The 26997-nt window shown below is 45.5% G+C and overlaps 3 protein-coding genes across 6 annotated transcripts; 1 reads left to right on the forward strand and 2 right to left on the reverse strand.

Moving 5' to 3' along the window:
* Positions 1-492: 492 nt before the first annotated feature.
* On the reverse strand, positions 493-3885 carry LOC105702952 (E3 ubiquitin-protein ligase RNF8). Of its 4 annotated transcripts, none has more exons than XR_001104328.1 (5): positions 3320-3457; positions 1692-2559; positions 1128-1544; positions 897-985; positions 493-804 (listed from the first exon to the last, which is right to left on the reverse strand). XR_001104328.1 is itself a non-coding variant. In XM_012430935.1 (5 exons), exons 2-5 carry the CDS (start codon positions 3431-3433, stop codon positions 948-950), a joined length of 1437 nt encoding a protein of 478 aa, XP_012286358.1. In that variant the 5' UTR covers positions 3434-3446; positions 3797-3885; the 3' UTR covers positions 493-947. The 4 variants fall into 4 exon arrangements, 3 of the variants coding, with proteins under 3 accessions (XP_012286358.1, XP_012286357.1, XP_012286356.1); XM_012430935.1 differs by adding an exon at positions 3797-3885 and having other exon boundaries at positions 493-985; positions 3320-3446; XM_012430934.1 differs by adding an exon at positions 3558-3650 and having other exon boundaries at positions 493-985; positions 3320-3446.
* Positions 3886-6138: 2253 nt separating this feature from the next.
* LOC105702944 (muscle M-line assembly protein unc-89) lies at positions 6139-14212 on the reverse strand. The gene is made up of 8 exons (XM_023432040.1): positions 14116-14212; positions 12411-13028; positions 11720-12010; positions 11340-11467; positions 11097-11269; positions 9921-10269; positions 8901-9192; positions 6139-8156 (listed from the first exon to the last, which is right to left on the reverse strand). The coding sequence occupies exons 1-8, from the start codon at positions 14201-14203 to the stop codon at positions 6139-6141; spliced, it is 3957 nt and encodes a 1318-aa protein (XP_023287808.1). The 5' UTR covers positions 14204-14212.
* A 2116-nt stretch (positions 14213-16328) lies between these two features.
* On the forward strand, positions 16329-26653 carry LOC105702946 (SEC14 domain and spectrin repeat-containing protein 1-B). The gene is made up of 15 exons (XM_012430919.2): positions 16329-16597; positions 17165-17390; positions 17703-17816; positions 18099-18273; positions 18778-19088; positions 19741-19926; positions 20006-20120; positions 20482-20723; positions 21185-21307; positions 21373-21564; positions 22357-22574; positions 22810-23086; positions 24002-24189; positions 25191-25347; positions 26034-26653. The coding sequence occupies exons 1-15, from the start codon at positions 16329-16331 to the stop codon at positions 26241-26243; spliced, it is 3003 nt and encodes a 1000-aa protein (XP_012286342.2). The 3' UTR covers positions 26244-26653.
* The last annotated feature ends 344 nt before the right edge of the window (positions 26654-26997 follow it).

Below are 26997 nucleotides of genomic sequence, written 5' to 3' on the forward strand. Positions count from 1 at the left end.
ATCGCGCGACCCTGCCCGTGAGCAATCTCCCAACTCATCTCTGTCTGTAATAGAATGCCGTTAGCGTTTTGAATCCCAGCGGTGATTCATTTGTTATCTATTTCGATAATGTTATAAATGAGTGTTTTATGAAAATAATACAACAAAGGCAGGATTCATCGTATGTTTTCTTCATAAGAAAAAAATCAATCGAAGCTTTAAGTTTGTTGGAAATATTTCTTTATTGAATTATTTTATCAGTAGATTCATACAATGGCGCGCTAGATCGTTGCGCTGTTCGATCGAACGCGGCCGAAAGTTCTTGCAACTATATCGACATAACCTCACTTTTTAACCTCAGCTTTTGTTTAAATGATATTTTTTAAATGATGAGTTCAACGGTATACTGTTAATTTATTATGTAATAAATTATGTTTATTCGCTTAATGACGTACTTTTTCTCTCAAGTCAAAATTGTAACATTCTGGAAAAGGTCAAGAAACGAGCGATAGCTAAAAGAACGAACGTGCTATGTATAATTCCTCTAAATTACATCGATACAGCTACTTGTAAGATATTAAAAAATAGCTCTTAGGCTTGTAGACTTAAAGAGCTGATACTATAGGGTCATCTACTAGGGTCCCTAGCTTCAAAAGGTTCGCCGCAGCTGTGACAAACCTTAAACTCTAGCATCTGGTTATGTTGGAGGTAAGCAAATAATTAACAGCAATTTCTCGAGCTAATTAACCAGCGTACGCGTCATCACAGGATAGGGGCTCCAACGGAGTAAATATGTGAAGACGGGAGCATTACAATGATGTCAATCTGGAAATCAAACTGATCGATCAGGCAAACTTTCTCCAGGACTTCATATTTCAGTTTCTTTTTTTTTTTGTAAGATCAGGGGGGTGGCATACTTCAAGATTTCTCCTTCATTCGCTTTATGAATAATGTTGGCGCGTGTCCTTTCAACGGACACTGCTTCGTGCTCCTTGTTCTTCTTTGGCTATTGAAATAATAAAACAATACTTATACTTGGATATATTTCATAGTTTTTTTTATAGAAATTCAACATATGCTAATTAAAAAAGGTAAAAGGAAAGTAGAATTCCATTGCATGGTAATTATCAAGGAAAGTAAATCATTACCTCTCCGTTCGTCGAGAACCTCATCTCTTCGAATCTTGTAACGACTTGGCATATTATTCAACATTCCTTCAATGAAATTATCCAACACAAGTGATCTGGTTGAGGAGGTAACTGTGCATCTACACACTGGGCACTCCTTCCTCTTTTTCATCCAAGAGCTGATACAATATTGGCAAAAAGTATGCGTGCAGTTTAATGTCATTGCTCTAATGAACAGTTCCGAGCAAATGCTGCACGTTAATTGTTCATCCATGATGTCGCCAACTTTGTCAAAGACTTTTTCTCCTGCGCCAATTTCAGAACTTGAAGGACTTGGACTATCAACGGTTAGATCTATGGTACCCAGAATTTGTAAGTCCTTTTGTGAGTCCGTTCCTACCATGTCGACTATGACAACGCCAAGATCATCCAATGAAGCTAATGTAATGAAAAGGGTAATGAATATATTTATGAATAAATCTTAATACTTAGGAATATAAATATCAATAGAGTATCACATGTTCATTCTTAATTTCCAATATTATCTAAAGAATTCAATTATAATTACAGTAAAGTACTTCATACCTTTTGAATCATCGGTATCATTTTGTGTAAGCAACATCGATGCCTTTGCTTCGCTTTCCCTGAGTGCCTCTTCCATCTCTTTCAACTTTTGTTCAAGTAACAGTTTTTCATCGAGTAGCTTGCTCTGTATCGTTTTTTCTTCCTTGATAGAGTTTTCCATGACTTTCTTCCATTCTACTTCCTGTTCCGCTCTCCAGCTTTCCATCTGCTTCTTCATATTGGTCTCGAGAGCAGCTTGCTCTTGCTTGCTTGAATCAAGAGCTTCTTGCCATTTTTGTTTTTCGTCGTTCAATCGAGCTTCAAACTTTAGCCTTTCATCCTTTAATTTCTCAAGTAGCTCATAATATGACTTTCGTAGAAGGGATTCAGCAATATTACCAGCTTCAATGTTTCGCTTTAAGGTATCGATTCTCTGGTGATTATCGTCACTCCCAACATCCTGACTTTCCAACAGTTCCTTCAGCTTAAGTTTCAGTTCTTGCTGTTTCTTCTGTTCGGCTTCCAATTTGTTTTCCAGCTCCTTTCGTTGTACCTGATTTGTTTCTAAGAATGTCTTCTGTTCCAATAGAATGTGGTTGAACACTTGTTTGTCGGCTCGACGTTTCTTCAGTTCCCTGTTAACTTCCTTGGCATCGACAGTGAACACATATTTATACTCGACCATAGGGCTAAACTGTACGGTATCTCCTATACGAATCTCTCTGGTGACACCTCGTCCGAGAGGTTCCCCATTTAGAAATGTACAACAGGAGCTTAAATCTGTTATCGTCCAGTTGCCTTTATCGTCTCTACGCAGGACGCACTGGCTGCGTGATATTGACAAGTTTGATATGACCTCGTCATTATTCAATCCTCTGCCTATCTTGAACTGCAATCATATTTCCATTATATGAAAATAAATATAAAATACTTAATTTAATTTACATTATAATGCAATATGTAAAAGCTTAATGGACATTGATATAATTCATACATAGCATCAGGAATTCACGTTTCGTTGTAAAAGTATTTTCCTAAAAATACTTGTATGTAAAAATAATTACATTTATACAAATAATATTAATTTTAAGAAACATGGATATTTAGTTTTAAATTATTATAGTATTGTCAGTATATGCATGATCGGAGCAACCAGTAAATGCCTCTTGAAAAATTCTAGGCGCATCAAGTGAGTAAATCCATTTATACTAATGCCTAGGTGACACATGCATATATACCTATCATGTACAAGGTGATTCAAAGTAACTTTGCCTTTCTATTAGTTTATTTTTAATTTAAAAAGTGGCGAAACAAATTTTTGAAAATTTTGGAAAAACCATCATTTAGTAAGGCCTTTAACCCCAGAGAAAAGAAATGACTATCGTGATTCATTCTTGTAGCAAAAGAATAAATATAGTCTCACAATTTTGTGTCGAATTCGATTACATCATAGCTTCTTAAAATTTAAGCCAATCGTTCCGCATCTTTAACATCTAGGTCCACCATTTCTCTTATAAGGACTCTGCCAGGAAATAAAGCCATTAAACGCTTGGTCGATTTCACTGTACACAATCTCAGAAACTCTCTATTCCCAAAAATGTTGTACAGGCATCTTTGCTTAGAAATAACATACAAAACACTTGAATTACCTCATTTTTGCAAAGAACGATGTCTCGGGTTCCTTGATCGACAGGCTCGAGGTTGACCAAAATCGGGTGGTAGTCTTGAGTCATTTTTCTCTTTTTCGCTCTCAGCCTCCCCATTCAAAGCCCTCGCCTAGCGTGCGAAAACATTATACTCGATCATCGTTTAACTTCAGCCTCGGGACCGCCGGGTGGATTTTGCGAACGGTGCTACCTTGGCTTCCTTAGTTGCCCTTAAACTTACTTAAAGAAATCAGTAACGAAGGATCTGTCAAGCGGTCTTATCTGAATGCTCCTTTTGTTATCATGAAGGGGGAAGGAGGAAGCTGAATGCTTCAGCTGATGGAAGCTACTTGATACAGGGATTACCTTTCATTCGTCTTTTCTACTATTTCAAGCCCTCCCTGCCGCAGGAAGCACTATATCAGTCCGACGCGCTCGGGAATCTCTTCATTCCACGTATTTTTGGAGAAGTGGGCTTACTATTTAAGAAGATTCAGCGATATCAAAGAGGTGTCAGAAGCAGGCAGAAGGAGTCCAATGTTGACATCTCTGGGTACGTTTACGCCGATGCTCACGGCTGAGTTCAACATCGATTTGACTCGGTATTAAAATTCCCTTACTTCACTCTTACAATAATACACACTTTTTTCTTAAGTCCTCAAGTCCAAAAGATCTGCAGCTTTCCGCAAAAGTTCACCCAGTAATGCACAGCGACGCTTCAAAATATAAATCCAACAGCGCATCGTGTAAACGCAATCCATAAGTCAAGAAAAAGACTTTCGGATTCATAAATCAGACGGCGCTGTTAAACTGGTTGTTAAGAAAAATCAAATAGAATAAAAGTGATTGATTTAGGTCGATTCAAAGTTTTATTCTACTATAAAGTGTAATATAAAGCATTCTGTTGACTTCCATGGTTGCGTTTACATCCGGATTCCGTGGCTGCGTTCCGCATCGATTTGTTGCTAGGATCGCTTTTTCCTTTTTCAGTTTTTTAACTTAAGGGTTCTTGTTGTACTTCACACGCGCCGTGGATTTGTGGTTACAAATAATTATTTACGTAACTCGAAAAGAAGCGTGCACGGAAATAATTAGAGTATCCATTGCAGTGTTGCCACAAGCAGCGCGACGCTTCCCTCTGCGTGAAGGAATTTTTATGTGTAAGGTCTAACATGATATGGAATTATTTAAAATGCAGTCATTAATACCTATCGACTTAGCATTTCAGGGTATGACGCAGTTCATGAATACCAGGTGATTTGCGATTACAATGTTTCGTTGATTCGGTTCTGTGGAAACGCCGTCAGTTGCTGCCATCTTGGCGACGCGCTTCCATTCAGGTGCGCATGCGCACTGGTCCAGCTTGTTGCTAGCGCCTTCGATTTGTTCTTATATGTGAATTAAATTAGCGAGGGATTACAGGAAACGAAAGTTGAATGGGAGAAATGACATCTGTCTGCCCCAAGAAATTAACGAAACGTAATGACGAAGCTGTGAGAATTTGTTTAATTTCCTCATTTTAGGCACTATCTCTGATATCATAATTTAACAGAGATATCAAACCCGATGTCACGCAACAAAATAAATGAGAGGTCCTGATTAGATTTTGAGAAACAATGGAATGGAGCAACTTCTGTCGTACGTTCTCTGCAGCTTTGGTCGAATAATAAAAGAATTAATCAATTCCCGTTATATCTCGGTTTTACATGGTACGAGAAAATAAATTTAACCCTTACGTTCGTTGAAAATTGTATTTGGAACATACCGCACGAATGACGATACATATTGCGATATTTGTGAACAAAAGGAGTGTGGCGAAGGCCGCAGTTATCAAGAAAATCAGATTACTACACTGTTAAAAAAATTCATAACATTCGTACACTTTTAGTACGTAAGGTTATAATAAAATTATAAACTTGATGTCTTAAAAGTGAATCAACATACATTTGTTGCAAACTTTTAAATAAATTTATAATTTTATCACATTGTAATATTTTTGTGAAATTGTGCGGGGAAAATTATAAATTTTATATCCGTAAGTCACTTAGTACACATTATTTATAATTTTCTGAGGTGAGTTTTTAATTTTATAATTTTGTAAATGTGGCTTCTAAAATTATTATAAAATTATAATACACGTATTATGAAATTATTAGTTCTTTTATCATTTTACTGCGTACGAATATCCTAAAATTATGATACATATATCATAATATTATTGATGTCCTTCATAATTTTACAACATACGTGTGTACTAAATTTGTAACACATGTTATGTATTTTATTCGAAACTATGTTATAAATTCACAGAATTTTTTTAATAGTGTAGTCATCGAAACGGTTCTCTCTCTCCTCTCTTACGTTCGAAAGTGTCGATTACTAGTCTTCGTCGATAACTGTAGGTCTTATCTTACCCTTGAGAAAAAAAAAAATAGTGTCAAACGTTATCACTACCAGCCGCAGAATAGGTGGCAGTTCCTAAAGAGATATGATATCCAGCTACAGAAAGAAGAAATAACAATTTATACATTTATTCTATCGTTTTGTAATCGTAAATCATATCCCTTCGGAGAATGGTGCCTATTTCACAGCTCGCATTGGCAATGTTTAACGCTGTTTTTCCTCAGGGTACTCGTACCTAGTAAACAATTAATAAATAAGCGTGGCGATTCCGCCCGAGTCTCGCACAGAGAAAGATGAACCTTGAAAAACTCTCTAACATAGTAGAAATGCTTCGTCTCAAGTGAAAAGTCGATAATCCGTTACACGAAAAAGTAAAACGCGTCCTCCAGGTCATCTTCCTCGGGGTGGCAAGCCCCGCGTCACTTTCCGACCGGCCATCGACGTCCACCTCGTTTCCCCGCCAATCTGGCGCTGATTCCGTCCCGAATCTGCCTGTACATCAGCAGCCCGATAATCGGGATGGCAAGTATCTCGTTACCCTGCACGTACATGTAACCGGCGGCCCCGAGAAGTGTGAGATCCGTCATAAAGCCGAAAGCCGAGCGGACGTTGCGCTGCGCAACGGCCGCCATTTTGGCGTCCGGGATCGCCTCGACTTCTTCTCGTTTCCTCGACCTGGACCTCTCCCTCGGCCTTTCTCGCGAAGTTGCCCGACTTCCGGTCCGACTTTGGCTCTCGGCTCGAGTTTTACTTTCGGCTCGAGTTTTACTTCCGGCTCGACTTCTGCTCCCTGCACGACTCCTTGAAGAAGACCGCCTGGGAGTAGGCGCGACTTCCGGCGTCGGCTTCAACGGCGCGACTTCCTGTGTCGCCTTCGACGGCGCAGCTTTCGACCTCGCCTTCTTTCGAGATCTTTTCTCGACGTCCTCGGGTTTGTTCGCTTCGATCGTCTTTGCCACTCTCTGGTGAGCGATAATGTCGTTTTTCTTTTCGGGAAGGCTAACGGAGTTGCCGGTGAGACCGACGTTCGCGTTGGTACCGGCCTGCACCTTGTTCTCCAGGGTCTCCGGTCGGTCCCTCTTCGCCAGGGGGACTCTAGAGGCCGAAGAGTGCTCTCTGACTATCTCCGTGTAGTGATCCACAACAGCTAGGCGTGCTTCGAGTTCTTCTTCGGCAGAGGAAGCCTGCCTCAAAAGCAAGGACTGTTTCCGGCGGTCCCTGGCGACCTGAGCCGCGGCCCCGGCGTTGAGGACGCTGGCAACGTTCTCCATCTCCGCCTCGGATATGACATCCGTCGTTGGGGGTGGAGAAGGTGGAGGAGGCGGAGAAGGCGGAGGAAGATCCGCAGAAGGAGTCGAAGTCGTCGGGGGCAGCTTCCGGATCGGCTTTTCCGGGGGAATGGGTCTGCCGAATCGGTTCACCGGGACCGGCTCCGACTCGGTCCGTTTCTTCAGGATCGACTTCGGGGCCAGGTTGGTCGGCGACGTCGGTACCGGGGAAGAGGGCGCTTCCGGAGACAATCCCACCGGAAGTGGTTCTTCGCTGCTCCGGAGTATCGGTCTTCCCCTTGGATGATACGTGTCTTCTTCGTCCAAAATAGGCCTGGCCAGTATCCTGGCCTTCAGCTGCCTAAGGTCCTCGCTACTGTCGCTTTCAGCCTGATCTTCGTCCTCCTCCTCCTCTTCCTCCTCCTCCAGGTCTTCCTCTTCTTCCTCCTCCTCCAGCTCCTCTTCCTCTTCGTGGAAGTTCTCCACAGGCTTCGCCTTCCCGCCTTCGAAGATCGATCCCGGGGTCTCGCGAACGAACTCCAGGGTCTCCGTTGCCATGCTGAGGTCGTTCCAGTGGCGGAGTCCTTCGGGATTCCCCATTTCCAGGGACTCCGCCGTGGTGGCCACCTCCTCGTTCCCCAGCAAGTTCGGGTCGGAGGCGATTTCTGGAAGCGCTCCTGTGCGCAGTTTGGACAGACCCATTTTCGTCATCAAGGTCGACGTATCGGCTTGGCCCTCGCTCGATCTTCTTCGGTCCACCTTTTTTGGTGGTAGTATTCTCTCTCCTTCGACTCCGTGGGGTGGTCTCCTTCTTCCTGGGAAGTCTACAGCGCGGATTCTTGAAGGGGTGTCCGGGGTTGTTGCGAGTTCTCCGGTGCGTCTTTCGGTCTTCGCCTTCCGCTTCGCCAGCTCGGCCTCCTCCAGGGCGACTGCTCGGTAGAATCGCTCCATCGCTCGCTCGTGAAGCAGCTCCGTCGAGCTCACCGCCTCCCGCAGGGTCTCGACGACCCTGTGGTCCGTGCTGAAGAGCTCCGGAAGGGACACGGACATCGGAGGAGGCACCAGGTCCTCGTCCTCGGCGTCCTCCAGGATTCCTGGCGCTACCGCCGCCTTTGTGGAGTCGGTCTCTACAAAGGTAATTGCAATTAGCGGCAGTACCATAGATTGACAATTTTAGTACCATGCTGTTAAACATCCCAGATAGACAAAGTGATGGAAAATTTGCATGAAATATGCCGCATAAAAGATCATGAAATGATTCATGAAGGTGTTGATCATGAGTTCTCATTTAGGATTCATATCCGCGGTACACAGTGACGAACCAAAAGTACTTAAATATGAAACAAAGTTAAGTACGCGCAATGTCTCAAGGAAAGCATTTGTGTAGATAAATTAATCTCACGCATTGCTGATAAACAATTGCGGAATATGTAGCTCATAGTTGAGTCATGGGAACATATTTAGCTCACATTTGTAATCTTCATAAAATGTCCGCAAATTAGTGTCACGGAATGATGTTATAGCTCCTGTTAAATGTTCCATAAGCGTGATTATCTCTTTTTTGTTAAGCTATTTGAAAGAAATACGTATTTCTAAAACTGATACGCACTACCTTTTATTTTAAATATTTTTTTTCTTTCGTACCAATAGACTACGGGATTTTCATTCGCGTAAAACGAATCCACGTGGAACCGATACTCCCCGTAAATTGAGGGACGGCTGTATACTGTATTTCGAACAGATAGTTTTAACAGGGAAGAATCTTTTTAACAGAGAAAAGGTCTGATCGTCGATCTTCCTCGAGGTTACCTTCTTTCCGCGTGATGGTAGTTAATTTTACAAACCACGATGGACCGATCTTTTTTTTTCCAGTTCTACGTTTTATCAAATAGAGGTTCGATTGTAGGTCTTACTCGAGGTTGCTTCCTTGTCGATGTCCCGTTTCTCCTCATCGGGGTACAGGACGAGCACGAACTCCGAGCTGCCGCGCAGCGCGGTATCCTCTTCGGGGGTCGCAAGTGGTGCCATTTTCGGTCCCGGCAATGGCGAGGTCGGACGAGGGATTTCAATGCTCGCCCTTAGCGCGACTTTGGTCCCAGCCAATCCGGAAGCTGAAGAAACTATCGGATGACTCGTGGGAGTTGTTCGTCCGTCCATTTTTGGTACCACTCTGGGGATGTGTTCCTTTGGTCCCAAATCTGGTTCCTATTGATCAAGGAAGAGGAAAACTCATTTTAAATCATTAAAACGGGCTAAATTTACGCTGATAAAATGTTCATAAAATTCGTACACTTTTAGTACATATCAGTACAAGGTTGTAGTAAAATTATAAATTTCATGTCCTCATATTTAATTACCGTACATTTATTATACATTCCTCAATAAGTTTATAACGTGTTATAATTTTGTGAAATTGCGTGGGAAAATAAATATACTAAATTGATAACACCTGCTACAAGTACGAATAACATAGTACATACGTGTATTCGTTTTCCTACAAAATTTCCTTACAAAATGCACGAAGAACATATTATAAAAATCAGAACCCTCAAATCACATTATGTTACATTTACGTATCACTGAAGTACCATTACATATAATGGAAGCTATTCAAAAGGCCCATGGAAATGACATATTATCGAATTATTACCGTTCCGTAACATTCTCACAAATCGTTCGGCACTGCAATTATGTATCATTTAACACAACACATAACGTGATACCGAGATGATACATGGATGTTGCATTACTCGTTTCATAACAGCGTTATATAATCTCGTAGGAAATGGTAATATAAATTTTACATGCATGTAACATATGTAACGGTTACATTGTTATTACGAAACTGTGTTTGGTGAGCATGCCATGTTTGAAGAAATTGTTAAAAAAAAATGATAAAATTACAATATCTTTTGGTAGTGCCTCCAGCTCACCTCGATTTCCACCCGAGGGATTTTGGAGACACTCCTGGAGTTCCTCTCCACAGACCTGGAGGGTCTTCCTCGAGTTTCGACGGTGTCGGCGAAGGTCACCGTAGCTTTGTCCGACCTGGAGAGCCTGCCACTTCCGGCAGGAAGTCCCTGTCGGTTCGAGGGCCATTCCGGGCTGACTGCTCTTCGGACACCTTCCTCGTCGTATCTGGTCTTTTCTCGGGTCAGGGACCTCGTCCGGGGGGCGGGTTCGGCGAACTTGACCTCGCGTTTCTCTCGAGGTCCTGTGTTTCCTGCCATGGCGCCGATGTCGTGGTCGCTGCGAGATTTTCCTCTCAATGGGGATGTTATCCTGCACGCGGAAAAAAATGCTCATTAAACGCAATCGTTTAACTGACTGCATTTGGGTAGTTTCAGAAAACGTTTCGGTTGAGCGAAACACATTTTAATTCACTTGGCCGTACGCGTACACAAAAATATTCATAAAATTCATGGATTTTTAGCACACACGGTTGTAATAGAATTATAAATTGAGTACCCTACAAGTGAATTAGTACGTATTTATTACATATTTTTAAAGAAACTTATAATTTGATGGTATAATGTTATGAGTTTGTGGAATTGCCCGAGAAATTAATACACTTCTGTCCTAAATTTATAACACATTATATAAATTTGGTGAAAATAATGTATAAAATTAGTATATTATGTTTGGATAGTACAACAAAATAACACAATAAGAATATTATCAAATTATAATGTTTTTTTTTAACAATATATCCTGCGTTCAACTAGTATCTTGGCTAGAACGTTCTGATAATTTTCGAGAGGAATTTAGTTACTATATCACATATATTAGTTAAATGTACCGAGTTACTGTAGTATATGGGGTGATTTACCACAATATTTGATGCGATCCACCAAAATTGAGTAACTATAGAATTTTTTCATGATAGCCAAGACAGGTGCCAGACAGGTTGTCCACGTAAAAATCATATTTTATAGTTGAATCAACCAAAGTAGTATTGATTCGGCTGGACCTTTCAATTTGGGAATAGTAAATCCGTCTTTACATAGCTCAAATGAATTGCTGAAGTATGTATTCTTATTTTTTCCGTGCAATGCGCGTATAGCAGCCATAGGTTAATTTCGTTCCATGAAGAGAGAGGATCGGCTCACCCCCTTCTGAGGTCAGGAACGAAGACGATGTCGCTGGGCTCCCCAGGGTCGCTCACCCCGTAGGGATTTTCGGCCTTGACTCTGAACCTGTACTCCGATCCTTCGATCAGTTCGCCCAGGGTGGTCGTGGTCTGCCGACAGGTCGCAGCCTTCAGCCAGACGTCCCAGCCAACCTGAAATCGACGGGACATCAGGTACCTCTTACCCCTAGAACCATAATCCAAGGTAGAACGTTCGTCTTACCCTGTTGTACTCGACGATGTAGGTGCCGATCTTGCAGCCTCCGTCATCCTCCGGCTCCTTCCAGGAGAGGGTGACCGATCTCCCGAGGGTCATCGCGACCGAAGCCTTCCCAGGAGCCGATGGCCGGTCTATCAGTTCGCATCGGATCATTTGTAATAGCGATACAATTACTTTCCCACGCGCAGAAAAGTGTTTGTTAAGTCATTGCGGAACATGGTTATTACATGGACCACCAGATATTCAATTGATGCGGCAGAATTCTTTGATGAGTTGGTTGATTACGAGCCAGGAAAAATTGTTCCAATTCAATGAAATAACGAAATTGCATCGATTCAAGCGATTACTTTTCTGTGTGTAGGTGTAAGGGGTGGTCGTTTTACCTGTGACGGTGACGAGGAAGGAAACGAGGTCCTCGCCGAGCCTGTTGACGGCTCGGACCGCGTACTCCCCGCGGTCGGAGCGTTTGGCGGCGGGTATCCTGAGGGTGCACTCCCCTTCGGCGAGCTCCAGGTGTCTCCTCTGGTCCCCGGCGGGGATCGGCTCGCCGTCGTGGTACCAGGTGACGGTGGGCGGCGGTCGGCCCGCCAGGGACACCTTCAACCTCACGGTCTCGTCCTGCTCGAAAAGGAGACCGTCTTCGTACTGGCGTGGTAGTCGTATTCGTGGGGGTGCTGACGAGCACACGGTTACACGGTAACGCATCATCCCCAACTCCAATTCGCGGCCGATCGGAGAACGCGGGCGCGACTGCGCGGGGAACCTGTCCTGGAGAACGCGATGGAAGGACCCCTTGGTCTCTCCTAGGGGAATTGGATATGGATTTAGGAATGGAACGAAGGGCTGCGAGGAAGTCAGGAAAAAATAGGTCCTGGAGAACAGGGTGGATTCACCCTTCTGGTGCCTGATTCGCGTTGCTAAAAGTCGCTAGGGTGGGAGTCGTCTACGGGTTCCCTTTTTCTTGTATCCATGATATCAGGCAAAAGGTTGATAGGGAGATCGGGATCGAGAGTATCCCCCAGGGGAGCGTTCCCAGGCCAGGTTCCCCGCATCGGAGGACGTCCGAAGCCTCACCCTCGAGAACGAGCCTGGCCCTGGTGGCGGCGTGACCCAGTCTGTTGGTGGCGGTGCACTTGACCTCGCCCTCGTCGCTGGACACCGTCTGACGGATGAGCAGGGTGCTCCTGCCGTTCTCCGTCAGAATCCTCGTCCTGCGGCTGCTGAAGATCTCGAAGCCGTTCTTGAACCAGGACACCTTGGGGCTGGGATTGCCGCGGAAGCTGACCGCGAACTCCGCCTGCTCGTTCTCCAGGGCCACGGTGTCCTGGAGCTCGTTGTCGAAGGCCGGCGCGCAGGCCGAGCTCGCCGAAATCGAGGTCCTCCTCAGGGTCACCGCCAGGGGGTCCGAGAGCTCGCTGGGCTGCGAAAAGCCCAGGGCGTTCCTCGCCCTGACCCTGAACTGGTATCGCCAGCCTGGTTCTAGACCGCCGAAGGTCAACTCCGGGAACCCGCAGAGCCCCGGAGATGACCTCTCCCAGGACGGGGAGCCCATTCGTCGATGCTCCACCAGGTATCCCGTGATCGCGGACCCCCCGTTGCTGGTAGACCGCTCCCAGCGGATGGTCACCGCGTCCGGCCGAGACTCCTCCGTGCCCTGGACCAGCCGAGGCTTCCCCGGGGCAGTCGGCAGCCCTGAGGAACGCGTCTCTCTTTTAATTCTTTGTTAATTGTCACGTTTTAATTTCATCTACGCGTTTATCGCACTGGTGTTTGGGAAATAATATAAATTATATTTAAATCTAATTAATTTCTCATAAAATTACATTTTTCAAACAACAATATGTGTTCTTGGTTCTAGTCTGGGATACATACAAAATTTTGGTATGAAAAATGAAATTTCACGTGGGTCGCGTTCTTCCTTAGGGTCTCCATAATCACATGGTGAAGTTTGAAATTATTCGGTACCCCTTGTTTGGAGAAAACTTTTATAAACCTTTTGACGTTCCGGTATATATATATATATGACACTTTCGCATCACCTTAAGGACCTTCCTTCCACCCTCTTCAAGGACTGGAGGTTCCCTAGGAGGAAGAAAGCCTTTCTCGCGCCGATATTCGACCAATCCGGCACGTCTAGAGTGGCTCGCGCATACCTATACGTGGTTTCCAAAAATAAACCGGAAAACGCGAAGCTCGTGTCGCAGCCGGGAGGGCGTCTCGAAAAAAATCAGGTACCACCGCGGCCAATTAATCGCATTCCATTACGTAAGGTGCGGAGGTGGACGCGAGACGGGTGTCCCTAAATCCCCCGAAACCGTCTAACCAGCGAGGGCGTAATTCCGCAACGATTTTCCCTCTTCCCAGATCCCGGGTACTAAAATTAAAACGAAGGAAAAATAAATCGAACGCATCCGTTCTCCTCGCGGTCGACGGAGGAGCGAACCGAGTCGGCCGATCGAGAGGTCTCGTCCGCGTCTTCGAGTACAAATCCAGGGCTTTATAAATAGTGCGCCCAAGATCCGGAAGAGGTTCACTCGCCTCGTGTAAGGTGGTGCTTTCGCCTCCCCGTAAAATAATCGGCGAAAGAGAAATCCGGTCGCGGAATTGAAAATAAGTGGAGTTCCCACGGCGCGACTCCGTCGGTAGCTCGGGAAGGATTTTGGAGAATTTTGGAGAATTTGAGAAAGTCTTAGGAGGTCGGGGGAATATTTGGCAGAATTTCAGGAAATAAAAGAAAGTGGGAGGACTTGGGAACGGAGAATTCCCGGGGGAGACGTACCTGGGCCGTCCCAGTGGACCCGCTTGGAGGCGTCGGAGGAGGCGGGACTCCTCGCGAAGCCCGGGGCCTTGGTTGGAGCGTTGCCCATGGGGATGGCCCTCCTGCAGGCTCCTGGTGTCCCGAGGTCCGGGAGGGAGCTCTCGACGCCGCCAGGAGAGAGTCCGGAGCTCGAAGCGAGGAGAGGTCCCGCGGGATCCGGCGACGAGGCGAGAGCTCGCCCGAGCTCGAAGCGCTGCCGGCTCGAGCCTCGGAGAATCGCCGGCCGGGGCCGCGCCGGTTCTCGCGCGGCCGGACGACTCTCGATATAGCGCGGACCTCGGAGGAACACTGCCCCACGGGGCACTCTGCCTCGAGGAGCTCCCGAGGGACCTCGAGTCGCGGGACCGCTCCCGGAACCGCGGACCGCGCGCTGCCGTGACGCGGCGCGCTCAACCGGGCGAGAGGCGGCTTTTCGGGGGCTTTTTCGAGGCCCTTGCTGACTTTTCACGTTGAACCGAGGCTTTATTTCACTTAAATATGGGGTGCAAATCAAGGAATTGAACATCTCTAAAAAGTGCAAACTTGCAAGTAGGTATGGGGGGCGAATTGAGGAATTGAATGTCACGAAAATGTGCAATTGTTACCGCAGGAGGGGTAAGGGTGCAAGTTGGAAATTCAGCGTCACGAAAATGTGCAAATCGCTCTCACAATTAGGTATAAGGTGCAAATCAAGAAATTGATCATCTCTAAAAAGTGCAAACTTGCAAGTAGGTATGGGGGGCGAATTGAGGAATTGAATGTCACGAAAAAGTGCAAACTGCTCTTGCAGCTATAAAGTATGGCATGCATGTTAGGGAATTCAATGTCACGAAATAGTGTATAGCGCTTTCGTAGTTGGGTTTGGGATGCAAATTGGGGAATTGAACGTCACGAAAAAGTGGTTCAAAATGTCCAGGTTAACTATTGCGAAACGCCAACGATTGAGATAAATGAGAGTCGGAGGCGAATTCCCCGATTGCCAAAAAGTAGACATTAAAAAAAAAAAACAATGTTGAAAGGATTACAAAATGTGCTCCAAAACGTGAGCGCGAACGACCATCGGGTAAAACTTTCATTTATATATTCATAATGGCTGTGCTGGGTAATTCTACGTACATGTAACAGCTGGGGCCGCACTAGTGTCGTTTTAATGTCCCTCGTTACAACATCCATCGTAGAAGTATAGTATAACCTATTGTGGTGGACACACGAGCGACGCGCCTCGTCGTTGTTACAATTCAACGTTCGTCGTAATGCTCGCCGCTTTTGACGTTTGCGGGGCTCTGGTCTAAAATTTGCGACTGGTCGTAAGGACACAAATTTTCTGTATTTACTTCAGAGTTTTAACAAGACTCAAAGCGATTTAAACAGAGAGGCCAGCTGGTTGCTATTCTCATCCCGCGATCGGATCCCAGACGCAAAGCTCCATTTGCAGTGATCTCGAGCCGTGACGGGTACGAAGAATATGGAAAGCGTGGAGAATATAGAGAACATGGAGACCATAGAGAACATGGAGAACATGGAGAACATGGAGAACATGGAGAACATGGAGAACGTGGGGTACATGGGGTACATGGAGAACGTGGAGATCATGGAGAACGTGGAGAACGTGGAGAACGTGGGGAACGTGGAGAACATGGAGAACGTGGAGAACATGGAGAAATTGGAGAACGCGGAGAACCTAAAAAACGTATAAGACTTGGAAAATGTGGTGGATGATCCTCGAAAACAAGGAAAACGCGTGGAACAAGAAGGACTTGGCAAGCGTTGAGACCAAAGCGCGGAGAACGTGGAGAACATGGAGAACGAACATGGAGCCGGGAGGAGAGCGTTCATAGATCAGGTGCATGAAAATACCCGGCATGGTCAGCCGCGGTCAGCGACCCTGGTAGCTCCTACCTCGAGGAATCCACCTCGCCCACGGCCTTTGGCAAGGAATTAGGATTTCGGAGCGCCGCTCGCCGATACCTAGGGAACCGACCCGAGCATTCCCGATCGAAGTGCGCGCGGGACCGATTCTCGAGTAACGGGACCCGAGGAGACGAAGAGCGAGGCGGGGACCATCCGGAAGGGAGCGGTGCCGGTCCCGAGATACCGTTGCACTCGGAGGTGGCCTTGGGCTCGCAGCATCTCTGGACCACGCGGGAGTCCGCGAGAGACCGCGGGAGACCGCGGGACCCCGCGAGTCCGGAGCGATGTCCGACTCGACCGCGACATCGGGGTCGACTCTGACCTCGACCACGGTCTCCGGCACCGCGACGACCTCCAGCACCTCCGGGACCAACGAGGAGGCCGAGGCCCCGGAGGTCCTGCGAGCCCTCGAGTCGGAGCTCGCCTGCCTCCCCGGAGGACGCGACAGGACCGGGAGACCTCTCATCCTGGTGAACGTCCCTCCTAGTGCGGTCCATCCCGACACCGGGGCCAGGATAGAGGCCCTGCTGAGATACTTCCTCGGGATATTCAGGTACAGCCGGGATTCGATGGTGAAAACGGTCCCCGGAAGTCGGCGCAACGGATGCTTCCGGTGGGTCGAGGAAGCGGTCCCGAGGCACCAATGCGAACCCTGGTTAACTTTTTAACCACGGCGGAGTTGAACGTGGAGGTGTACCATCTGTATGGATAATTCGACCGCGGAGTGCTGTTTTATATGAATACGATATTCATTTGTCGCTTTGAACACATGGGAATGAAAGGGACCACTATAGTTGTGCTTTGTATAAAAAACGTCGGTCGTGCAGAAGCCACTATAGTGGAGTTTCGAAATTAAAGGATTAAGGTTGAGCCGATTCGGGCGTGCTAGAAGTCGGATTGGAAGTCAGGTGGAAATCCTGAACAGATATCAGAATCAGATCGCGAACTGGTGGTGGGCGTGGAATAGATATTCGAATCGATTTTTAGGGTTGGTCTGATTTTTTATATCTCGATCCTAGCGAAGACACCTTGCGGGATGGACTGGTGGTGGTGGTGGACGTGGTATAGATGTTCGATGGCCTTCAGGATCGGTCTGATTAATTTTTTATCTCGGTCCTAGCGAAGACACCTTGCGAGATGGACTGGTGGTGCTGGTGGACGCGAGGAGGAGCGCCTGGAGAACGGCGAGGGCGTGCTCGAGGAGAGCGATTCGAGCGATTCGGGCGATTCGCTCGGTCCAGGGCGAGGGAAATCGCTTCGGGCTTTTGGTGCTGGTGGTCCGACCCGAGGGATTTTGGGAGAAGCGCGTGGACAGCTGCGCTAAGCCCAAGGACGAAGAATTCGAGGTAAGAACTCGGTTCCCACGACGATGGAGTTGAACGTGGAGGTGTACCACCTGTACGGATAGCTCGAAATGTTAATAATTAATATATACACGATATTCATTTCTCGCTTTGAATACATGGGAGTGAATGGGGCCACTATAGCGAGACTTCGTAAAAGAACGTCGGTCAGGCGCAAGCTACTATAGTGGAGTTTCCTTATTAAAGGGTTAAGCGCTTATATGTGTATTTGGCGCGATACTGTCCCAAGTTTCTTGATTCTCGGCTTGGGCCATGGACATAGAAAATCTTTAAAACGAGTCCCTTCATCCGTAGACGATCCACCTGCCCCTGTCGAAGCTGATCAACCACGTCGAGGACTCGGAGTTGCCGAAGAGTCTCGGAGGGTCTCTGAACTACGACCACGCGACTTGGATCCAGGATCGTTTGGTACTTGTCTTTCTACTCTCTCGACTCCCCACTCCTTTCTCCTTTCCTCTCTCTCCTTCTCTCTCCTTGGTAGCTCTTGGTCCCGTGTCGTCGACTCGTGGCCACGAAGTCGGTAGCCCATTCGAAGGGAAAGGTGTCCGAGGTGAAGGCGATTTGCCGCTCCGTTAGCGCAGATCGAGGCGAGCGGGTCGCGAGCGTTAAACCCCGGCCTCGAGGACGAAAAACGCCGACCCACTTCCGGGATTCTTTGACCCCGATCTGTATTTCCGGATTCCTGCGAAGCGCGTCGAGGAGTTCACGAGGAGGGCCACCAAGTTCCTGGCGGAGATGACCGACCTCGCCGAGAGACTGGACAGGAGGTCGAGGTCGCCCAGAAGCGAAGCCCGGGTCGACCTTGGAGGATCCACCACCTCCGAAGAGGAGCTGACCTCGGCAGCACGCGGAATCCTCTTCACGGGTCAGTCTCTAAGTGTCGATTCATTTCCCGATCATTTGCCCTGAGGACATAAATTCATTGGACCGAAGATATATTTTATTAATTCAATTAATAATTATTTCACTGAAATAAACTCAAATCAATCGTCAAGACTCAGAAGAGGCGTTGCATCCAATTTATTCGAGTTTATTTGAGTCGAGTAATTATTTTCTTGAATTAGCGGATTATTTCTGCTCGGAGAAAATGACTTCATTGAACGAAAGAAATGTTTCATTTAATGGTACCAATGAAATATTTTGTTAATACAATGAATTATTATTTGCCACCAATAAACTCAAATAAATCGTCAAGACTCCGAAGAGACGTTGCATCCAATTTATTCGAGTTTATTCAAGTCAAGTAATTATTTTTTTTAATTAACGGAATATTTCTTCGGTACCGGTCAAAGAAACATTTCTTTGGTCCGATGAAATTCTGTTTCCCAGGGAGTAAGATGATTTCTGACTGATTGGAGACCTTCTTCAGGGAGGAATCTGCTGGAGAACGTGCAAGGTGCGACCGCACGAGACGTCCTGGATACTGCCAGGAGGGTGGGCCAGCTTTTGGAGAGCATCGAGGCGAAGCAGGTGGAGGTCAAGAGGGCCTGGAAGGCCCTAGAGGTTAGTCTAGATGCGGCCAAAAAGATGAGCGACCTGGAGGAAGGAGTAGCCAGGGTGACCAACTGGATCCTGGGACCAGCCGACTGCATGCTGAACTCGAGGTACCAGGTCGGCTTCGACGTTGCGTCCTCCGAAGAACTTCGGAGGGAACACGAAGAGCTGGAGCTGGAATGTCGCGTGAGTGAGGGAAAGGGGCCGAAGTGCCACTTCAGGGTCGAGAGCGATAACCAGAATCCTCTTCGAGAGGCTACTTAGACGGAAATCAGTGAAAACCATTTCCTTCCCCGAGAGCCGATTGCTTTCGATTTCATATGATAGACAACAATGCGATTCGACAACAAGGGACGTTCGGCCATAAAATTGCGACAGTGTTTCGATGATTTCCAACGATCTCCAGGGATTTCTGCTTCCCAGATAGAAATTCATGATCATCATATGACGAGGAAAATGAATTCACAAACAATTTGCAGATCATTTGCCGCATGAGATGTCTGCAATTGCTTATCAGCAATGCGTGAGATATATTGAGCTGTACATATGCGTATTACATTAGAGACATTACATGTACTTAATTTTGTTTCATATTTAAGTACTTTTGTTTCGTCATTGTGTACTGCAGATGTGAGGACTCGTAAGCAACACCCTCATGACTCATATCATGATCTCTTATGAGGCGAATTTCATGCAAATTTTGTTTAATTTTGTCTATCTGGGTTGCGATTTCCAGCTGATTTTCACATGATTTCGAGGGTTAAAATACATGATTTCCCTAGTAGATAGCCTTGATTTTTTTTTTGGATCTTGGATTCTAATCAAATTCGACTTTCAGGAGACGTATGGGAGGTACGCCGAGCTCTTGCACAGGATAGACAGCATCCCTGACGAGGAGTCCTCGATGGACCTGAAGTCTCAGAGGGACTTCATGGACTTCGTCTGCAGAAGCTTCGCCTGCAGGCTGGAGAGACGCAGGAACGTCCTGATAACCTGTCAGAGATTCTTCAGACTGGTCTCGGAGGTGACTGTTAGATCTCGATGAGAGGTAACGATTTCTTCACCCGTCGATTGACTAATCGATCCCCGTCTCCAATTTCCAGTATTTCGACAGAACCAGCGAGGTCTTCGACAAGCTGGTGATGGGCAACCGGTTGCAAGACTTCTCTCAGGCCGCTGAGAAACTCTTGAACCTGGAGAAGAGCCAATCCACGTTGGGTACGGACTCTGTAATCCCAGGAAAAGAACACCCTTGGTGTAAAAAAGAGAAAAGACAAGTTCATAGCCCGATGTCACTTTACCTTCAAAAGGCACTACGAACATTTCTGGAAATAATTAGCTGTCATTATCTCCTTCATTTGAAACAAAACTTAATTCGATGAAACTTTCAGAAGTAACAACGGTGATAAAAATTGCTATTCATATTCGACCTACTAGAGTTATGAGATCAAGTGTTGATGACAAGTATAGAACATTTCACGCCGTGTACCGAAGGCCTCGCAATGAAATTAATTACACCATGTTATTAATCCGATGGACTTCGTATTTATTTATTCGCTCATCCTTTTCTTTTATTCAGAGGGCATCGAACGCAAGCTGGTGAAAGAGGGAGAGAAGCTATCCGACATTTTGTCGATGCCTGTCAAAGATGCACTTGGTCGAGATGTGAACGTCGATTACGGGGAAGACATCGCAAACATCCGCGACATCCTGGACGCTACGAATGCGAGAAAAAATATCTTCAATGACAGTGTCGAGCTTCAAAAGCTCACCCTGAAGAGGGTCGCTCTGATCCACACTTACGAGGTCGAGGCTGAACAGGTGAATTCTTCAGTACTGAGATTTCCTAATTTTAATATTCCTTTTACATGGATCATCCGACCCACGCTGGAATCTCCCTTCACGATTATGTACCTCGGTAATGCAACCAAAATCATGAAGTCCTTCCAAATATCAATTCCTATATATAATTATAATTATCGCAATACCTGCAAACGAGTCAAGAGTGTTCCATCGCGCTTGGAATTTGGATCACATACCCGGATAGACAAAGTGATGGAAAATTTGCAACATATATCATAAATTTCTTACACATATGTACTAAATTTACAATATATGTTATACATTTTATTTGAAAATGTGTATATAAAATTAGTACACCATGTCTGAATAAAACTTCGAATTAATATGTTATAAAATTATAATGGGTAGGCTTGGAGCGGAACGCGTTAAAGGAATTGATTTTTAAAATCGTTATAATTATTGATACGTCATATTTATAGGCTGTTCAGTGGCTGAGCGACCTCTTCGAGGTCCTCGTCGGGAAGCACGTCGAGGTCGGCTGCAACGTGGAGGAGATCCAATTGCAGAAGGAGGAGCATCAGTCTTTTCGCGAGACGGCGAGGGTAATTCGGAGCTTATCTCGAATTATGTTATCACCGTTTCAAGTTCTTATCATATTCGTCTTTAGAGTACCTACGATTACGGACGGCAGTTATCGAGGGCAGCTCGCGTCCTGCGGATATCCTGCAAACTGGAGGTGGGATCCAACGAAGGTTTTTCCTCAAAATTGTGGCGCGTCTGGAGGGAACTTCGATTAGTCAGTCAGGAACATCTCACCAGACTGAGAGTCTCCGCAGTGTTCCACAGATCCGTAGATGATGTAAGTGTCATTTAAAAAAAAATTCAAGGGTTTGATCTCTTGAGCGAAACCGCAATTTAAGGTGATGCGAAAGTGGCGTCAGAATTCTCGTTCATGAAACGTTTCCCCAAAATGGGTGCACCAAATTTATTCAAACTTTGAAATATAAATATGAAGGGAATAAGGGAGATCCTGAAACTCACTCCATAGATCCGTAGTTGATGTAAATTTTCGGTAAAAAAAAATCAAGGGTTCGATCTCTTGAGCGAATCCGCAATTTAAGATGATGCGAAACTAGCATCAGAGTTCTCATTCATGAAACTTTTCTTTTCCAGAGATTTCTGTTTGCGATTTCCAGCTGATTTCCCCATAATTTCGAACCGTGGGGGTATGTCCTTAGGAAATCATGTATTCACACGGAAATCAGTTGGAAATCACAAACAGAAATCCCTGTAAATCGTTGGAAATCATCGATTTTAACGCTTGAAATCACGTGGAGATCAGCTGGAAATCGCAAGCAGAAGTCCCTAGAAATTGTTGGAAATCACCGAATTCTCTCACAGTTTCAAGGCCGAACGTCATTCGTTACCGAATCGCATTGCTATTTATCATGTGAAAACAAGGGCAATCGGCTCTGAAAGTAGAAAATCGTTTTCACTGATTTCCAAATAGGCTCTCCTTTCGAGTATTAAAATCCACGATTTCCTGAGGGAATACCCCCTCGGTTGGTACCCTCGATCGAAACGAGAACAAAGACGTAATTCAACGTCAGATAGTCTGCATCGTCCTAAGTCTCCGTTTTTTTTTTTTCAGCACTGTGAGCGTCTGCGAGAGCTCATCGACGCCGTGGCGGAGCCCCAGCGTCCGGCCGCCATTTTGGAGAACGAGGCCGGAACCACTTCCGGCGCCCCTGGAGCGTCCTCGAGGGACGTCCTGGTCGATCGAGAGAAATTGTTGCTGGAGGTCGGCAGAACGGTTCGATTGGGCAGACTCCTTCGCAGCAGACTGAAGGAGCCGATATATCGGAAGGAGTGAGTATCTCGCCGAGCTGCATCCGGCATCCGGCGTCCGAGTCAAGTCCGAGTCGCGAGATTAAGGTCGGTCGACATTATCTATTCATAGCTAAGCGACCCCGGCCTACTTTCCCCCGTCAAAGCGACTCGGGAAGGTAGTCGGTGAAAATTTTACCACGAGTCCGTGGAATCCCTCTCTCGACTCGTCAAGGGCTGAAGAGCGTCCAGGTGACATTAGGGCCGTTTCCTTCAGGATGTCCAGCCGCGACGTGGCGACTCCTTTGGACGGGAACTTGTCGGCGGTGGAGTCGATTTCCGCCCAGCTGGCGGAAGTTACCAGGTTGGCGGAAAAACTCGACGCTACCCTTCGACTAGCCGGGGCCAGGACGAGGCCCTCCGAGGAAGTCTTCTCCGGACTCGACTCCCAGGATCAGGAATCTCGACCTGGGAAAATCTCTCGCCGTCGTCGACGATACAGGGAGAACTCCGACTCCAGTGCTACTCCGAATGGATATAGCCTCCACAGTAAGGTAATGAAAAATACGCACGCGTAATTGACTCGGTAATCGCCTTAATCTCAGGATCGCGATAAGGACTCTTTATGTTACATTTTTAATTTTTTTCGTTATCAATTGATGCATCTTCTCTTATTACATACCTGGATCTCTCCAATGTTACGTAATTGGAATTCTTTTCTTTTAAATGGAGCATATTTTCAGTGGCTTACCTGCGTTGTTGAGAAAGACATTGTTATTTTGTGGGATTTTCGTTGGATGATTTATTCATTTAATTTCGTAACATGTTTACTAATGAAATTGATAACTTATATTATTAAATAACTTAAATGCTTCTCTTTTACATGGAGCATATTTTCAATGGCTTACATGCACTGTCAAGAAAGACATCGTAATTTTGCGGTGCTTTTGTTGAACGATTTATTCAAGCACTTTATACTAATTTTCGTAACATGTTTATCAATGAAATTTATGATTTGTATTATCAAATAATTTAAATGCTTTTCTTTTACACGGAGCATATTTTCAATGGCTTACCTGACCATCAAGAAAGACATTGCAATTGTGCGGTCTCTTTGTTGGAAAATTTATTCAGTCATTTTATATTAATTCTCTAACATCTTTACAAATGAAATCGATGACTTGAATTATTAAATAAACCCATGTTATATATTTCATATGTGTGTCAGCTTTCCTAGACTATTTCACAAGTCTACAGAACGATATTACGAAGCTATACATTTATTTACAAATTTGAATTACATGTGTTTATATTCAAGGCATTGAATGCATCATTGCACTGAATCATTTTATTACGTCACGTTATGTACTAAAAATGTATGGATTTTATGAATATTTTTAACGGTGTATCTCGGATTCTAGGACACGCGTGACGTACCTACTAATTGAAGGTCTCCTTCAATTTCGTAGGGATGCGACGACGGAGAGTCGACCACGGATGGCTATGCAACTGCTCCGGAATGCTCGTCCGATACGAGGATCAATACGCCAACTGATATGCCAATTGATACGGTGTTTGACGCACCTTTGGACACTACGCTGGACACGATAGGAAGCGGATCCTTCTTTACAACCTCTGAGTGCGAAGAGGCTCTTTGGTAAATATTAAAGGATTATTTATCCCCAAAATCGTGCGTTTTAAGGGGATGTGAAAGTGACTGAAAAGTCAATTGTTCATGACCCCTTTCTACGAACTGGGTGTACAGAATTCGTTTCAAATTTTACAACGTGGACATGGTGCCTAAAGGATGGTCCAGAAACTCGCTTTTGAAGTTTCACTTTTCATACAATATTTGGAAAATATCTATAAGCAAATTTAAAAAATATTGAAATTTAATGGGGGGTCAGGACCTTCCTTACAGCCTTAATAATCAGGTTGTCAAGTTTCAAGCGATTCGGTACACCCGGTAAGGAGAAAAGTTTCATAAACGAGACCTTTTTGACGCCACTTTCATGTCTCCTTAATGCTGCAAATGTAGTACGTGGAAATTAACCGGAAATCATTAGGAGCTTTGTTTTGCCACATAACACGTTAAAATTATTCCAACCTAGTGGCAAGGATAAAACTACAAGATTCTTTTTAAATCAGGTATGGATCATTTGGTACGAAGAAAATCACAAGCAGAACTAGGGTCGTTAGGAATTTTCTACCGAATTATTATCGTTACTTACATGAAATCAATGGCAATTAGGCTCTCGAAGAAAGACGTCGTTTTGTCAAACTCCCGGGGGAAGGACTCCTCGGTAAGGATTCTCTTACGTCCTCCATAAACAATCGGCATTGAAATATTTCCACGTGCCGCATAAATCTCGTATGCACCGCGAGTTTTCGGCGCGGTTTCGGAATACGAAAAATTCACGGAGGAACAATAAATAAATATTTTCGGAGCGAGGAGTGGCGAATGTCGGACTATCTCTTGGAGTATTTTTCTAGACGGTGCCTAATGTTCCCTCGGTTTGTTTTTAAGTCCCTCGACCCCAGGAAACAGCGTGCTCGTCCGTCGACAGCTTTTCCATGAGCACCGGCGAGGAAGAGTCGGTGCTCCCTATTTTTAATCTCACTGTTTATCGAGCTTCTGACGTGAGCCGTGTATTTCAGGTGGAAGGACCAAGAGGAGTCTGCAAAACCGTCTTTCGGACCGGGGGAGACCGTGAAGATCCTCCACGTGTCGAGGCCCTCGAGCGGAGGCGCCGAAGCTGCCCCGAAGGAGAACATGCTCTCGAAGAGCGCGGAACTCCTCGAGAAACGCGTCGAGGTGAGGAACTAAAACGGAGAAGTAGAGCAAATTTAATTAAACAAATTTAATTAATTCGACTTGGCCGCAAAATTTACGTAGATAATACGTCGTTGGAACGGTAGCGATATTAGAGATATATGGCTGTGAAACGTCAGCAACGGACGTGGACGGCTCGAATGCTTCAACCGTTCCTGTTCTTGGCTACGATATTCTCTCCTTCTTTCTGATTTTCTTTTGCCTTCATTTCATATTCCCAAAATTTCGTAGAATATGTCGTTGAAACGGTAGCTTTTGTAAATAAATTTCAGCAAGCTCGTTTGCTTTCATTTCGCAGGAAAGGTCCAGCCTCGTCGCATATATATTGTTATTTTACATATATAATAACTCTTTCATAAAATGTGATTCCCTCGAAGAAACTGTTTTTTAAAATCAGCCAAATATAGTCAATTAAACGATTTAGTCCCATGAAATTGCATTCGGAAATAAATTTCAGCAAGCTCGTTTGCTTTCGTTTCCCAGGAAAGGTCCGGCCTCGTCGCATATATATTGTTATTTTACATATACAATAACTCTTTCATAAAATGTGATTCCCTCGAAGAAACTGTTTTTTAAAATCAGCCAAATATAGTCAATTAAACAATTTAGTCCCATAAAATTGCATTCGGAAATAAATTTCAGCAAGCTCGTTTGCTTTCGTTTCCCAGGAAAGGTCCGGCCTCGTCGCCAGGGAAGTTACGGAGACGACGACTCTGCGTGTGTCGCACAACACACACCTGGGGGTCGCCTCTTTCAGCCTAGTCTCGCACACCTTGCAAACGAATGGCCAGCGAACCGACGTCGAGGACTTTCGCGACATCCGCCGAGGACTGGCGTCGTCGCTGGACCTCGAAGAGCCCGTCAACGTCGCGGAATAGAGAGACGTCCATTTCAGGGGGTCCACGGATGCCCGAATTTCATCCCACGGTGGTCCAGCATATCCTTGGCGTGGGAATAACTCCTCCAGGGCGCAAGAAGCCGGAGGAATTTGGCCGCAATAAAACGAGGAATTATCGCGGGTGCGCGGCGCGTACCTCAAGGTGACGTTCCACATGGCGCGCCGCACATATGAAATTATGTCACCCGTCCATTTATCCTCGCGACATAAAACTTCGGGGAGGTATATACTTCCCGGCGACGTCATTCGTACGATTTTTCTCCGCACGTCCGACGTCCTATCCGGCGTCCCCTCTCCACCGGGGCCTCTTTAAATGCGCACCAAAAACCACACACCTCACCCAGGGTCTATAATAAATTAATAGAAGCCTATATTTTATTAGACACTCGACTCGTATTCCACATAATTCCCGCTAAAAAGAGTACCTCAGATTCCCCATACTTCGTATAAAAACCTCTCGCATTTTAATCCCAATTAAGGTGATGTGAAAGAGTCATTCTATATATATATTCAATGCACCCAAGTTGAAGAAGACCTTTATAAATATTTTGACGTTTTGATACACACATATATATATATGTGCGTGTGTATATATACGTATCAAACAGAATATATATATATTCCGACCTGACGACCGGAGCCTCGCTACGTGTTACAAAAATTCAGCGAGCTCTCGAACACCTCGCCAAATATTCATATCGAACATTCCTGCGAGTGCTCGAAAGCACGCCCGG

This window comes from Orussus abietinus, unplaced genomic scaffold, assembly GCF_000612105.2.
Source record: "Orussus abietinus isolate OABI.00-Male unplaced genomic scaffold, Oabi_2.0 scaffold211, whole genome shotgun sequence".
NCBI classification, from domain to species: domain Eukaryota; kingdom Metazoa; phylum Arthropoda; class Insecta; order Hymenoptera; family Orussidae; genus Orussus; species Orussus abietinus.